Source organism: Drosophila miranda, assembly GCF_003369915.1.
Source record: "Drosophila miranda strain MSH22 chromosome Y unlocalized genomic scaffold, D.miranda_PacBio2.1 Contig_Y3_pilon, whole genome shotgun sequence".
In the NCBI taxonomy this organism is placed as follows: Eukaryota; Metazoa; Arthropoda; class Insecta; order Diptera; family Drosophilidae; genus Drosophila; species Drosophila miranda.
This window is the reverse complement of record NW_022881625.1, coordinates 3,533,117-3,548,324: the sequence shown is the minus strand read 5'-3', so window position 1 is coordinate 3,548,324 and position 15,208 is coordinate 3,533,117. Positions and strand designations below refer to the sequence as shown.

At 49.7% G+C, this 15,208-nt stretch overlaps 1 protein-coding gene and 1 pseudogene across 1 annotated transcript; both read left to right on the top strand.

The window, feature by feature from the left end:
• The first annotated feature begins 1,892 nt into the window (after positions 1 to 1,892).
• LOC117194396 lies at positions 1,893 to 3,834 on the top strand (annotated as a pseudogene).
• Positions 3,835 to 3,994: 160 nt separating this feature from the next.
• LOC117194398 (protein regulator of cytokinesis 1-like) lies at positions 3,995 to 15,066 on the top strand. The gene is made up of 2 exons (XM_033398974.1): positions 3,995 to 5,332; positions 14,861 to 15,066. The coding sequence occupies exons 1-2, from the start codon at positions 3,995 to 3,997 to the stop codon at positions 14,948 to 14,950; spliced, it is 1,428 nt and encodes a 475-aa protein (XP_033254865.1). The 3' UTR covers positions 14,951 to 15,066.
• The last annotated feature ends 142 nt before the right edge of the window (positions 15,067 to 15,208 follow it).

Genomic DNA, 15,208 nt, shown 5'->3' with positions numbered 1-15,208 from the left:
CATGCGACGAGTGCGCGAGTGCACCGAGAATACGCAGCGCACCTATGACATCCTCCATTCGGAGCTGCAGCGCTGCCAGGCACTGCGCAGCCAGAACCTCAAGACGTTCATCGAGCAGCTGCGCGTCGAGATAAGCAAGTGGTGGGATCTAACGCTCAAGAGCCAGCAGGAGCGCAAGCGTTTCTCCAACTACTACAATAAGTATTACAACGAAGACCTGTTGGAGCTGCACGAGCTGGAGCTGGATGATCTGAAGAGCTTCTACACGTGCAACAAGGAGATTTTCGATCTGTACGAGAGCCGTGCAGAACTTTGGTCCCGCATGCAGGCTCTAGAGGCAAAGGCCAACGAGCCGAATCGTTTCAACAATCGTGGCGGCCAGTTCCTTAAAGAGGAAAAGGAACGCAAGGCCATCACCTCGAAGCTGCCAAGATTGAGCAGCAGATCACTGAACTGGTGCACGCCTATGAGGTGCAATCGCATGGCCCGTTTCTGGTTTATGGCGAGAACATACTGGAGCTGATGGCTGGCGAATGGGAGAACTATCGGCAGGCCAAGCAGAGCTCGGCCCGCAAGAAGGCCCCGCCCACCACGAGGACGGGCAGCAGCAGCAAATTGATGATGCCACCGCCGACTGCCGGTTCAACGGCCCCTCGCACGCCCCGAACTTTGAAGAACATGTCCTCAATGTCGACCTCGACAATGTCGTTGCGCAAGACCCCAACAATCCAGCTGATCACTCCCAATATGACCAAGAGCACTGGGAATCTGCACAAGCGACTGAATCCATCAGCAGCCGCCAGCTCTTCGGGGTATCGGACTCCCAACGCCAAGCGCAGCCTCATGAGCTCTCTGAATTCGATACGCCCGTCGCCGTCTACCGCACAGCGGCTGGCCAACAGCCAGCTGAAGGCGTCCAAGTCGCCACTAAAGCGGGTCCGCGTCCTGGACAACACATTGCGTCGCAGCGGGGGATTGGGCAGACGCAGCATTGGCACACGCTCGAACAAGAAGCCACGCACAAAATCAGCGGTGCCGGATACAAGATCGCCCAGCGATTCCGAGTATATGACCGATGAGACCACTGAAAATGACCGCGAAGCCGGGATCTCCTATGAAGAATTGGTGCCCACGAGTCGCTCCTCAGTGCTGCCCGTCGGCGGGCTCAGCATCAGCGCAATCGCGTGGCTGTGCCACAATTCGCCATGTCTCGTAAACCACAATTCGGTGGCGTCGGCCGCCAACACACCGTCAAAGCAGGCGGTCAATCAGGAGGAGAGGCCTCGATTTGGCAATCAATTGAAGCTCCCATCGCCACGTGAAAGTCGCATGTGGTCGAATCCACGATGAGATTATTGGAATTTTTATTTGCGTTTTATGTTTGATTTCATTTTTTGTACCTTTATCTGTTTATCTCTGTTTCATTTATTTTCGATGTTGGCCCAATAAAAATTAAATTACCTTCAAGAAGGACAACCGAACCAAAAAAAAAATAACAAGATATAAAAAAGCGCTAAAGATTAGCTTGTTTATATTATTATCAGGCCCAAAACTTTCGGCAGTCTACCGACCATTCCATGCCCAATAAATTAAATTTGGCCAAAAAATCTGATGCCATAATTATGGCGATTTATTTGTTTCATTTCATTGAGAGTCAGATCAATCATAATACTATATTCCTAAATATTCCGTAGAAGGTATAACATAGTCGATCAAATAGCAGTCTATATTAAAAAAATATGGCAAATGTTTACAATTATTTCTGTTTGGCATTCGCACGCTCCCGCGAACGTGTTTTGGCACTCTCTCTCTCTCTTGTTCTGTTTGCGCTCTGTTATCGGTCAGCTCTTTTTGCAACAAAGCTCTCGCAGGCCTTTCAAATAGCTAGCTAATGGAATGATTTAGCAGTATAGCTCTGGCAGTGAATGAATTAAGTTCCTAACAAGCAAAATGTTGAAAGTGCGCAGCGGTCTATCTATAATTCAGGCGCAAAAAGCAGCCCTCTCTGTCAGCAGTCCGCTGGTAAATATATAGTATACATATAGATCCGATATCACAGTGATATACGTTTTTAAATCTCTTGTAGCGTTGGCAGACCACAGCAGCTGTAGCAGAGCCCAGAAATGATGCAGAGTGGCTACAAGCTCGTCCCTTTGATCAGATTCCTAGTACAACTTTTCTGTCTACTGTTCGGAATTTTATGCCTGGAGGAAAATATAGCAAACTGGACATTGTGAAATTGTTCAAAGCTTTGCAAGACGACTATGGAAACATATTATATTTACCAGGTATGATGGGAGGTACGTCATACCTGATGACTCACAATCCCAAGGACTTCGAGGTCGTGTTCCGGAACGAAGGAGGCCGCATCGGCCTGGCAGCGATACTCTTCGCTATCATCGGAAGACTCATAGAAAGGATTTCTTCCAGGGAGTGGAGGGAGCTTTACCCACACAAGGAAAAACCTGGAGCGACTTTCGATCGGCTGTAAATCCTGTCCTAATGCAGCCGAAGAACGTGCGGCTTTACTATAAGAAGATGTCCCAAGTGAACCAGGAGTTTGTGCAACGGTGCGTATGACTGATAATAAATCCCTGTTTACGCTCAAGTATGTTCTCCCCCTTCACAGTATTAAAGCACTCCGTGATATCGATACCCAGGAAGCTCCAGATGATTTCTTAAACGTTATAAATCGGTGGACCCTCGAGTCAGTCTCTGTGGTGGCTCTGGACAAGCAGTTGGGACTGCTCAAAGAGTCGGGCGATAACGACCAGGCTGTGTTACTTTTCAAGTACCTGGACGATTTTTTTGAATTAACAGCCGATCTGGAGATGAAGCCCTCCATCTGGCGTTACGTTAAAACACCCAAGCTAATGAAGCTAATGAAGTCCCTAGATGGCGTTCAAGAAATAACTTCAGCGTATGTAGACGAAGCTATAGAGCGTCTAGAGAAAGAGGCCAAGGAGGGTGTTGTCCGCCCTGAGAGCGAGCAGAGTGTACTGGAAAAGCTGCTCAAGATCGACAAAAAGGTGGCGACGGTTATGGCCATGGACATGCTAATGGCCGGAGTGGATACCGTACGTAGTCTGTTGTTCTCATACTTACCCTTATCTCATACATCCTTTTTTTCCAGACCTCAAGTACCTTTACAGCGGCCTTGCTGTGCCTTGCCAAGAATCCGGAGAAGCAGGCCGTACTCCGAGAAGAGGTGATGAAGGTTCTACCCGAGAAGGACTCCGAATTCACTGAGGCATCGATGAAGAACGTTCCCTATCCACGTGCCTGCATCAAACAGTCACAACGGATCTATCCTTTGGTCATCGGCAATGGCCGATTTCTCAATCGGGACAGCGTTTTGAGCGGATACCAAGTGCCAGCTGGTACCTGTGTGTCGATGGTTCCCCTGAGCTTGCTATCAAGCGAGGAGCACTTCCCCAAGGCTGCTGAGTTCCTGCCAGAACGTTGGATTCGTAACGCCACAGACTCCAACGGCAATGCCCGGCAAATGACTTGAAGCTGAAGAATCCGTTTGTGTTCTTGCCCTTCGGATTTGGACCCCGGATGTGCGTTGGAAAGCGCATCGTGGACATGGAGCTCGAGCTGGGCATCGCTCGACTCATTCGGAACTTTAGCATCGAGTTCAATCATCCCACGGAGAACGCTTTCCGCTCCTCCCTGATCAATTTGCCCAACAGTAAACACATTTCTCATCCAAAATTATCTTTACAACTGGAAAACCTTGAAGGAACTTATTTGCAATATAAAGTAGGTGTTTTTTTGGCCGCACGTCAATCAGAATCAACTTGTTTTGTACTTTGAGGCATAAGGCAAATCAAGCACACAAAATTTTCATTGTGCAATTTGTGCCAGCACGAGAGGCGTCACTTATCTGTGCGGAGGCATTTTCCTTGAGCAACACATTGTGCAATCGAAATCCTGCACACATCACATAAATTCCTTCCATTCGCGAATACAAGACCCATTCCTATTGGCTATGGTTGACCCAACCTCCATCAAGGGAGAGATCCTTGAGATGACTGGCGAGCATGTGGAGCAGCTCCATTCAATGTGGTTCCTCATGTTCGAGCCGAAGACATGCGAGGACTTTCTGCACAAACTCAAGGCGCACGCGGATAATTTCTATACGGATCTGCTGACCGAGTCGCGGAAGAAGCAGGCGGCCATCCTGGATGACATAGCCGCATTCCGAGCCGAGGCCAGCGACCTCACCCGACTCCTCCATGAGACGGTGGACATTGGTCAGAGGCCCGACGATGTGCCACTGATCATATGGCAGCTGAAGCTGGACAAAAGCATTGAGCATCTGCGCGAGGAGCTCTCGAAACGTCGGGCGGAGATCGGGGAGCTGCTGCTCCAGCAGGAGCAGCTCTGCGAAGCACTGCCGCTCCCTCTACTGGCGGACCCGCTGCCCCTGCCCGATGAGATGGACGGCTTTCGCGACCATCTCAACAACCTGCGCTCTCAGCGCGCAGTGCGCCAGACGGAGCTGGACCAGCTGCGCAAGGCCATCAAGCATGGCATGAAGATGCTCGAGCCGATGCCCCAGACCGATGCAGAGGATCGCCTACTGAACGATCTGAGCCACAATCTAACACCAGAGACACTAGAGCGGCTGCGGCAGATGCGCAACAGTTATGCCGAGCAGATCCAGGAGCTGCGCTCCAAAATCCATGACATGCGCGAGAAGATCTACGTGCTGTGGGATCGCCTCCAGGAGACGGACGAGAGCGCCATGCGACGAGTGCGCGAGTGCACCGAGAATACGCAGCGCACCTATGACATCCTCCATTCGGAGCTGCAGCGCTGCCAGGCACTGCGCAGCCAGAACCTCAAGACGTTCATCGAGCAGCTGCGATTCGAGATAAGCATGTGGTGGGATCTAACGCTCAAGAGCCAGCAGGAGCGCAAGCGTTTCTCCAACTACTACAATAAGTATTACAACGAAGATCTGTTGGAGCTGCACGAGCTGGAGCTGGATGATCTGAAGAGCTTCTACACGTGCAACAAGGAGATTTTCGATCTGTACGAGAGCCGTGCAGAACTTTGGTCCCGCTTGCAGACTCTAGAGGCAAAGGCCAACGAGCCGAATCGTTTCAACAATCGTGGCGGCCAGCTCCTTAAAGAGGAAAAGGAACGCAAGGCCATCACCTCGAAGCTGCCCAAGATTGAGCAGCAGATCACTGCACTGGTGGACGCCTATGAGTTGCAATCGCATGGCCCGTTTCTGGTTTATGGCGAGAACATACTGGAGCTGATGGCTGGCGAATGGGAGAACTATCGGCAGGCCAAGCAGAGCTCGGCCCGCAAGAAGGCCCCGCCCACCACGAGGACGGGCAGCAGCAGCAAATTGATGATGCCACCGCCGACTGCCGGTTCAACGGCCCCTCGCACGCCCCGAACTTTGAAGATCATGTCCTCAATGTCGCCCTCGACAATGTCGTTGCGCAAGACCCCAACAATCCAGCTGATCACTCCCAATATGACCAAGAGCACTGGGAATCTGCACAAGCGACTGAATCCATCAGCAGCCGCCAGCTCTTCGGGGTATCGGACTCCCAACGCCAAGCGCAGCCTCATGAGCTCTCTGAATTCGATACGCCCGTCGCCGTCTACCGCACAGCGGCTGGCCAACAGCCAGCTGAAGGCGTCCAAGTCGCCACTAAAGCGGGTCCGCGTCCTGGACAACACATTGCGTCGCAGCGGGGGATTGGGCAGACGCAGCATTGGCACACGCTCGAACAAGAAGCCACGCACAAAATCAGCGGTGCCGGATACAAGATCGCCCAGCGATTCCGAGTATATGACCGATGAGACCACTGAAAATGACCGCGAAGCCGGGATCTCCTATGAAGAATTGGTGCCCACGAGTCGCTCCTCAGTGCTGCCCGTCGGCGGGGCTCAGCATCAGCGCAATCGCGTGGCTGTGCCACGAATTCGCCATGTCCTCGTAAACCACAATTCGGTGGCGTCGGCCGCCAACACACCGTCAAAGCAGGCGGTCAATCAGGAGGAGAGGCCTCGATTTGGCAATCAATTGAAGCTCCCATCGCCACGTGAAAGTCGCATGTGGTCGAATCCACGATGAGATTATTGGAATTTTTATTTGCATTTTATGTTTGATTTCATTTTTTGTACCTTTATCTGTTTATCTCTGTTTCATTTATTTTCGATGTTGGCCCAATAAAAATTAAATTACCTTCAAGAAGGACAACCGAACCAAAAAAAAAATAACAAGATATAAAAAAGCGCTAAAGATTAGCTTGTTTATATTATTATCAGGCCCAAGACTTTCGGCAGTCTACCGACCATTCCATGCCCAATAAATTAAATTTGGCCAAAAAATCTGATGCCATAATTATGGCGATTTATTTGTTTCATTTCATTGAGAGTCAGATCAATCATAATACTATATTCCTAGATGAATATGCAAGTCGATTTAGCCATGTCCGTCTATCCATCTTATACCTGTTTCTATTCAAACTAGTCTCTCAGTTTTGAAGCTCATTAAGTTTCATGAATACACAGATCATTCGTCGAAACAGAGCACATCGAATGACATATAAACGAAGTATCGATAGAACCTACAAATATAAACATATATAAGGAACGACAATATTAATAGCTGTCATAGAGAACGAAGTATTGATAATGGCATGGAAGAGGATCTACCTTTGAACATGTAGAACCTACAAAAATAAAAATCAATAAGGAACCACATTATATAGCTATCATATGAACGACGTTTTGATATTGGTCCTGTTTCAGACCTACCTTTAAACATGTAAAACCTACAAACATAAACATCAATAAGGCTCTGAATTGTTGACATGGAAAGCTTACCTTTCCCAACAATTGAAGTGCTCATATCTCTTGGTAAGTGCTGTAGAACCGGTATATAATTGTTTACCAGCAAATTTATAATCAGTTGTGCAACTGATTAGATATCATATTTGCAAGTCATCATGATACTCAAACATTTTCTAGGGAATAGTGGGGTATATTTTATTTGACTTCGTTTAAAAAATGGAAAAAAATCCTATAGAAAATTGATTCCCTTAAAAGTTACAATCATTTTTGCGTTAAACATGGCGATTGAATAGCTATTAAAATATCGATAAACTGAACTTTAATTCCTGCACATCAAAAGTAATTCCATATTACTTATATTATGATTATACGAATGATTTTTCATCTCTTTAATCAATTCCTGCAATGATTTCATTGCGTAATATTTATGCGAACTTTACCAAATCGCCTTTTCTGCGCCTCAGTTGAGTTTTTGTTGCGGACGAGTTAAGATCATAGAAAAGGCAAAAATATGTTGAAAATCCGTAGTGGAATTGCCGTAGCTCACAAGCAAGTGGCGGCCGTCTCTTTCAGTGGACAGCAGGTTAGAGGATAGAAGCTGGCAATGATTTGGTATGTAAAATGCCTCAATACCGATCATTTCCAGCGCCGGCAGACCACAGCTGCTGCAGCTCTAACCCGAGACGATGCAGAGTGGCAGCAGGCGCGTCCCTTCAGGCAGGTGCCTCGGGCCAATTTGATATCTCTGATTCCCAAAATGTTCATGCCAGGGGGTAAATATAAGAACAAGGACCTTGCGGAGTTGATAATGGCCATGCGCGAAGACTATGGCAGCATTCATGTTGTGCCAGGCATCATGGGAGGACCTCCCATGTTGAGTACACACAATCCCAAGGACTTCGAGGTAGTATTCCGGCACGAGGGCACGTGGCCAAATCGGCCTGGCGCCGACGCTCTTTTGTACCATCGGCAGACGCACAGAAAGGATTTCTTTCAGGGCGTCGAGGGCGTCGCACCCACCCAGGGAAAGTCGTGGGGCGACTTTCGATCGGCTGTAAATCCAGTCCTCATGCAGCCCAAGAACGCGAGGCTTTACTACAAGAAAATGTCCCAGGTCAATCAGGAATTTGTGCAGCGGTAGGCCATTCCACAAATGTGTTTCTTTAAATACTTAAAAACTGTTTTCCATTTAAAGCATTAAAGCCATCCGTGATGCCAGCACTCTAGAGGTTCTTGATAACTTCATAGACACCATCAATCGCTGGACCCTGGAGTCAGTCTCCTTCGTGACATTGGACAGGCAGTTGGGACTGCTGAAGGAGTCGAACAAAAGGATCGAAGCCACAAAGCTTTTCCACCTCTTGGAAGATTTCTTTAAAGTATCTGCTGATCTGGAGCTGAAGCCCTTCGCCTGGCGCATGTTCAAAACGCCCAAACTGATGAAAATTATGAACATTCTCGACACCATTCTGTACATTATATCGACATATATTGATGAGGCGGTAAAACGATTGGAGAAGGAAGCCAAAGAGGGTGTTGTCCGTCCTGAGAACGAGCAGAGTGTACTGGAAAAGCTGCTCAAGGTCGACAAGAAGGTGGCCACAATCATGGCCATGGACATGCTAATGGCCGGAGTGGATACCGTACGTAGTCTGTTGTTCTCATACTTACCCTTATCTCATACATCCTTTTTTTCCAGACCTCAAGTACCTTTACAGCGGCCTTGCTGTGCCTTGCCAAGAATCCGGAGAAGCAGGCCGTACTCCGAGAAGAGGTGATGAAGGTTCTACCCGAGAAGGACTCCGAATTCACTGAGGCATCGATGAAGAACGTTCCCTATCCACGTGCCTGCATCAAACAGTCACAACGGATCTATCCTTTGGTCATCGGCAATGGCCGATTTCTCAATCAGGACAGCGTTTTGAGCGGATACCAAGTGCCAGCTGGTACCTGTGTGTCGATGGTTCCCCTGAGCTTGCTATCAAGCGAGGAGCACTTCCCCAAGGCTGCTGAGTTCCTGCCAGAACGTTGGATTCGTAACGCCACAGACTCCAACGGGCAATGCCCGGCAAATGACTTGAAGCTGAAGAATCCGTTTGTGTTCTTGCCCTTCGGATTTGGACCCCGGATGTGCGTTGGAAAGCGCATCGTGGACATGGAGCTCGAGCTGGGCATCGCTCGACTCATTCGGAACTTTAGCATCGAGTTCAATCATCCCACGGAGAACGCTTTCCGCTCCTCCCTGATCAATTTGCCCAACAGTAAACACATTTCTCATCCTAAATTATCTTTACAACTGGAAAACCTTGAAGGAACGTATTTGCAATATAAAGTAGGTGTTTTTTTGGCCGCACGTCAATCAGAATCAACTTGTTTTGTGCTTTGAGGCATGAGGCAAGTCAAGCACACAAAATTTTCATTGTGCAATTTGTGCCAACACGAGAGGCGTCACTTATCTGTGCGGAGGCATTTTCCTTGAGCAACACATTGTGCAATCGAAATCCTGCACACATCACATAAATTCCTTCCATTCGCGAATACAAGACCCATTCCTATTGGCTATGGTTGACCAAACCTCCATCAAGGGAGAGATACTTGAGATGACTGGCGAGCATGTGGAGCAGCTCCATTCAATGTGGTCCCTCATGTTCGAGCCGAAGACATGCGAGGACTTTCTGCACAAACTCAAGGCGCACGCGGATAATTTCTATACGGATCTGCTGACCGAGTCGCGGGAGAAGCAGGCGGCCATCCTGGATGACATAGCCGCACTCCGAGCCGAGGCCAGCGACCTCACCCGACTCCTCCATGAGACGGTGGACATTGGTCAGAGGCCCGACGATGTGCCACTGATCATATGGCAGCTGAAGCTGGACAAAAGCATTGAGCATCTGCGCGAGGAGCTCTCGAAACGTCGGGCGGAGATCGGGGAGCTGCTGCTCCAGCAGGAGCAGCTCTGCGAAGCACTGCCGCTCCCTCTACTGGCGGACCCGCTGCCCCTGCCCGATGAGATGGACGGCTTTCGCGACCATCTCAACAACCTGCGCTCTCAGCGCGCAGTGCGCCAGACGGAGCTGGACCAGCTGCGCAAGGCCATCAAGCATGGCATGAAGATGCTCGAGCCGATGCCCCAGACCGATGCAGAGGATCGCCTACTGAACGATCTGAGCCACAATCTAACACCAGAGACACTAGAGCGGCTGCGGCAGATGCGCAACAGTTATGCCGAGCAGATCCAGGAGCTGCGCTCCAAAATCCATGACATGCGCGAGAAGATCTACGTGCTGTGGGATCGCCTCCAGGAGACGGACGAGAGCGCCATGCGACGAGTGCGCGAGTGCACCGAGAATACGCAGCGCACCTATGACATCTTCCATATGGAGCTGCAGCGCTGCCAGGCACTGCGCAGCCAGAACCTCAAGACGTTCATCGAGCAGCTGCGCGTGGAGATAAGCAAGTGGTGGGATCTAACGCTCAAGAGCCAGCAGGAGCGCAAGCGTTTCTCCAACTACTACAATAAGTATTACAACGAAGACCTGTTGAAGCTGCACGAGCTGGAGCTGGATGATCTGAAGAGCTTCTACACGTGCAACAAGGAGATTTTCGATGCTGATCACTCCCAATATGACCAAGAGCACTGGGAATCTGCACAAGCGACTTAATCCATCAGCAGCCGCCAGCTCTTCGGGGTATCGGACTCCCAACGCCAAGCGCAGCCTCATGAGCTCTCTGAATTCGATAAGCCCGTCGCCGTCTACCGCACAGCGGCTGGCCAACAGCCAGCTGAAGGCGTCCAAGTCGCCACTAAAGCGGGTCCGCGTCCTGGACAACATTGCGTCGCAGCGGGGGATTGGGCAGACGCAGCATTGGCACACGCTCGAGCAAGAAGCCACGCACAAAATCAGCGGTGCCGGATACAAGATCGCCCAGCGATTCCGAGTATATGACCGATGAGCCGGGATCTCCTATGAAGAATTGGTGCCCACGAGTCGCTCCTCAGTGCTGCAGGCGGGGCTCAGCATCAGCGCAATCGCGTGGCTGTGCCACGAATTCGCCATGTCCTCGTAAACCACAATTCGGTGGCGTCGGCCGCCAACACCGTCAAAGCAGGCGGTCAATCAGGAGGAGAGGCCTCGATTTGGCAATCAATTGAAGCTCCCATCGCCACGTGAAAGTCGCATGTGGTCGAATCCACGATGAGATTATTGGAATTTTTATTTGCGTTTTATGTTTGATTTCATTTTTTGTACCTTTATCTGTTTATCTCTGTTTCATTTATTTTCGATGTTGGCCCAATAAAAATTAAATTACCTTCAAGAAGGACAACCGAACCAAAAAAAAAAAAAAACAAGATATAAAAAAGCGCTAAAGATTAGCTTGTTTATATTATTATCAACCCAAAACTTTCGGCAGTCTACCGACCATTCCATGCCCAATAAATTAAATTTGTCCAAAAAATCTGATGCCATAATTATGGCGATTTATTTGTTTCATTTCATTTAGAGTCAGATCAATCATAATACTATATTCCTAAATATTCCGTAGAAGGTATAACATAGTCGATCAAATAGCAGTCTATATTAAAAAAATATGGCAAATGTTTACAATTATTTCTGTTTGGCATTCGCACGCTCCCGCGAACGTGTTTTGGCACTCTCTCTCTCTCTCTTGTTCTGTTTGCGCTCTGTTATCGGTCAGCTCTTTTTTGCAACTCTTTTTTTCAGGCGCAAAAAGCAGCCCTCTCTGTCAGCAGTCTGCCGGTAAATATATAGTATACATATAGATCCGATATCACAGTGATATACGTTTTTAAATCTCTTGTAGCGTTGGCAGACCACAGCAGCTGTAGCAGAGCCCAGAAATGATGCAGAGTGGCTACAAGCTCGTCCCTTTGATCAGATTCCTAGTACAACTTTTCTGTCTACTGTTCGGAATTTTATGCCTGGAGGAAAATATTGCAAACTGGACATTGTGAAATTGTTCAAAGCTTTGCAAGACGACTATGGAAACATATTATATTTACCAGGTATGATGGGAGGTACGTCATACCTGATGACTCACAATCCCAAGGACTTCGAGATCGTGTTCCGGAACGAAGGAGTGTGGCCGCATCGGCCTGGCAGCGATACTCTTCGCTATCATCGGAAGACTCATAGAAAGGATTTCTTCCAGGGAAAGGAGGGAGCTTTACCCACACAAGGAAAAACCTGGAGCGACTTACGATCGGCTGTAAATCCTGTCCTAATGCAGCCGAAGAACGTGCGGCTTAACTATAACAAGATGTCCCATGTGAACCAGGAGTTTGTGCAACGGTGCGTATGACTGATAATAAATCCCTGTTCACGCTCAAGTATGTTCTCCCGCCTTCACAGTATTAAAGCACTCCGTGATATCGATACCCAGGAAGCTCCAGATGATTTCTTAAACGTTATAAGTCGGTGGACCCTCGAGTCAGTCTCTGTGGTGGCTCTGGACAAGCAGTTGGTACTGCTTAAAGAGTCGGGCGATAACGACCAGGCTGTGTTACTTTTCAAGTACCTGGACGATTTTTTTGAATTAACAGCCGATCTGGAGATGAAGCCCTCCATCTGGCGTTACGTTAAAACACCCAAGCTAATGAAGCTAATGAAGTCCCTAGATGGCGTTCAAGAAATAACTTCAGCGTATGTAGACGAAGCAATAGAGCGTCTAGAGAAAGAGGCCAAGGAGGGTGTTGTCCGCCCTGAGAGCGAGCAGAATGTACTGGAAAAGCTGCTCAAGATCGACAAAAAGGTGGCGACGGTTATGGCCATGGACATGCTAATGGCCGGAGTGGATACCGTACGTAGTCTGTTGTTCTCATACTTACCCTTATCTCATAAATCCTTTTTTTCCAGACCTCAAGTACCTTTACAGCGGCCTTGCTGTGCCTTGCCAAGAATCCGGAGAAGCAGGCCGTACTCCGAGAAGAGGTGATGAAGGTTCTACCCGAGAAGGACTCCGAATTCACTGAGGCATCGATGAAGAACGTTCCCAATCCACGTGCCTGCATCAAAGAGTCACAACGGATCTATCCTTTGGTCATCGGCAATGGCCGATTTCTCAATTGGGACAGAGTTTTGAGCGGATACCAAGTGCCAGCTGGTACCTGTGTGTCGATGGTTCCCCTGAGCTTGCTATCAAGCGAGGAGCACTTCCCCAAGGCTGCTGAGTTCCTGCCAGAACGTTGGATTCGTAACGCCACAGACTCCAACGGGCAATGCCCGGCAAATGACTTGAAGCTGAAGAATCCGTTTGTGTTCTTGCCCTTTGGATTTGGACCCCGGATGTGCGTTGGAAAGCGCATCGTGGACATGGAGCTCGAGCTGGGCATCGCTCGACTCATTCGGAACTTTAGCATCGAGTTCAATCATCCCACGGAGAACGCTTTCCGCTCCTCCCTGATCAATTTGCCCAACAGTAAACACATTTCTCATCCTAAATTATCTTTACAACTGGAAAACCTTGAAGGAACTTATTTGCAATATAAAGTAAGGGTTTTTTTGGCCGCACGTCAATCAGAATCAACTTGTTTTGTGCTTTGAGGCATGAGGCAAATCAAGCACACAAAATTTTCATTGTGCAATTTGTGCCAACACGAGAGGCGTCACTTATCTGTGCGGAGGCATTTACCTTGAGCAACACATTGTGCAATCGAAATCCTGCACACATCACATAAATTCCTTCCATTCGCGAATACAAGACCCATTCCTATTGGCTATGGTTGACCCAACCTCCATCAAGGGAGAGATCCTTGAGATGACTGGCGAGCATGTGGAGCAGCTCCATTCAATGTGGAGTGCACAAACTCAAGGCGCACGCGGATAATTTCTATACGGATCTGCTGACCGAGTCGCGGGAGAAGCAGGCGGCCATCCTGGATGACATAGCCGCACTCCGAGCCGAGGCCAGCGACCTCACCCGACTCCTCCATGAGACGGTGGACATTGGTCAGAGGCCCGACGATGTGCCACTGATCATATGGCAGCTGAAGCTGGACAAAAGCATTGAGCATCTGCGCGAGGAGCTCTCGAAACGTCGGGCGGAGATCGGGGAGCTGCTGCTCCAGCAGGAGCAGCTCTGCAGAGAGCTGGGCGCAGTGCCGCTCCCTCTACTGGCGGACCCGCTGCCCCTGCCCGATGAGATGGACGGCTTTCGCGACCATCTCGACAACCTGCGCTCTCAGAGCGCAGTGCGCCAGACGGAGCTGGACCAGCTGCGCAAGGCCATCAAGCATGACATGAAGATGCTCAAGCTGATGCCCCAGACCGATGCAGAGGATCGCCTACTGAACGATCTGAGCCACAATCTAACAACAGAGACACTAGAGCGGCTGCGGCAGATGCGCAACAGTTATGCCGAGCAGATCCAGGAGCTGCGCTCCAAAATCCATGACATGCGCGAGAAGATCTACGTGCTGTGGGATCGCCTCCAGGAGACGGACGAGAGCGCCATGCGACGAGTGCGCGAGTGCACCGAGAATACGCAGCGCACCTATGACATCCTCCATTCGGAGCTGCAGCGCTGCCAGGCACTGCGCAGCCAGAACCTCAAGACGTTCATCGAGCAGCTGCGCGTCGAGATAAGCAAGTGGTGGGATCTAACGCTCAAGAGCCAGCAGAAGCGCAAGCGTTTCTCCAACTACTACAATAAGTATTACAACGAAGCTGGAGCTGGATGATCTGAAGAGCTTCTACACGTGCAACAAGGAGATTTTCGATCTGTACGAGAGCCGTGCAGAACTTTGGTCCCGCATGCAGGCTCTACAGGCAAAGGCCAACGAGACGAATCGTTTCAACAATCGTGGCGGCCAGTTCCTTAAAGAGGAAAAGGAACGCAAGGCCATCACCTCGAAGCTGCCCAAGATTGAGCAGCAGATCACTGAACTGGTGCACGCCTATGAGGTGCAATCGCATGGCCCGTTTCTGGTTTATGGCGAGAACATACTGGAGCTGATGGCTGGCGAATGGGAGGATAGTTCTCGGCCCGCAAGCAGAGCTCGGCTCGCAAGAAGGCCCCGCCCACCACGAGGACGGGCAGCAGCAGCAAATTGATGATGCCACCGCCGACTGCCGGTCGGCCTCTCGCACGCCACGAACTTTGAAGAACATGTCCTCAATGTCGACCTCGACAATGTCGTTGCGCAAGACCCCAACAATCCAGCTGATCACTCCCAATATGACCAAGAGCACTGGGAATCTGCACAAGCGACTGAATCCATCAGGGGTATCTCTTCGGGGTATCGAACTCCCAACGCCAAGCGCAGCCTCATGAGCTCTCTGAATTCGATACGCCCGTCGCCGTCTACCGCACAGCGGCTGGCCAACAGCCAGCTGAAGGCGTCCAAGTCGCCACTAAAGCG

Excerpts from the sequence above, each read along its gene's own strand:
- LOC117194398 (XM_033398974.1), top strand. The coding sequence starts at position 3,995 with ATGGTTGACCCAACCTCCATCAAGGGAGAGATCCTTGAGATGACTGGC. Across the intron at positions 5,333-14,860 it reads AGAGCTCGGCCCGCAAGAAG|GCCCCGCCCACCACGAGGAC; the intron begins GCCCCGCCCACC and ends GCTCGCAAGAAG.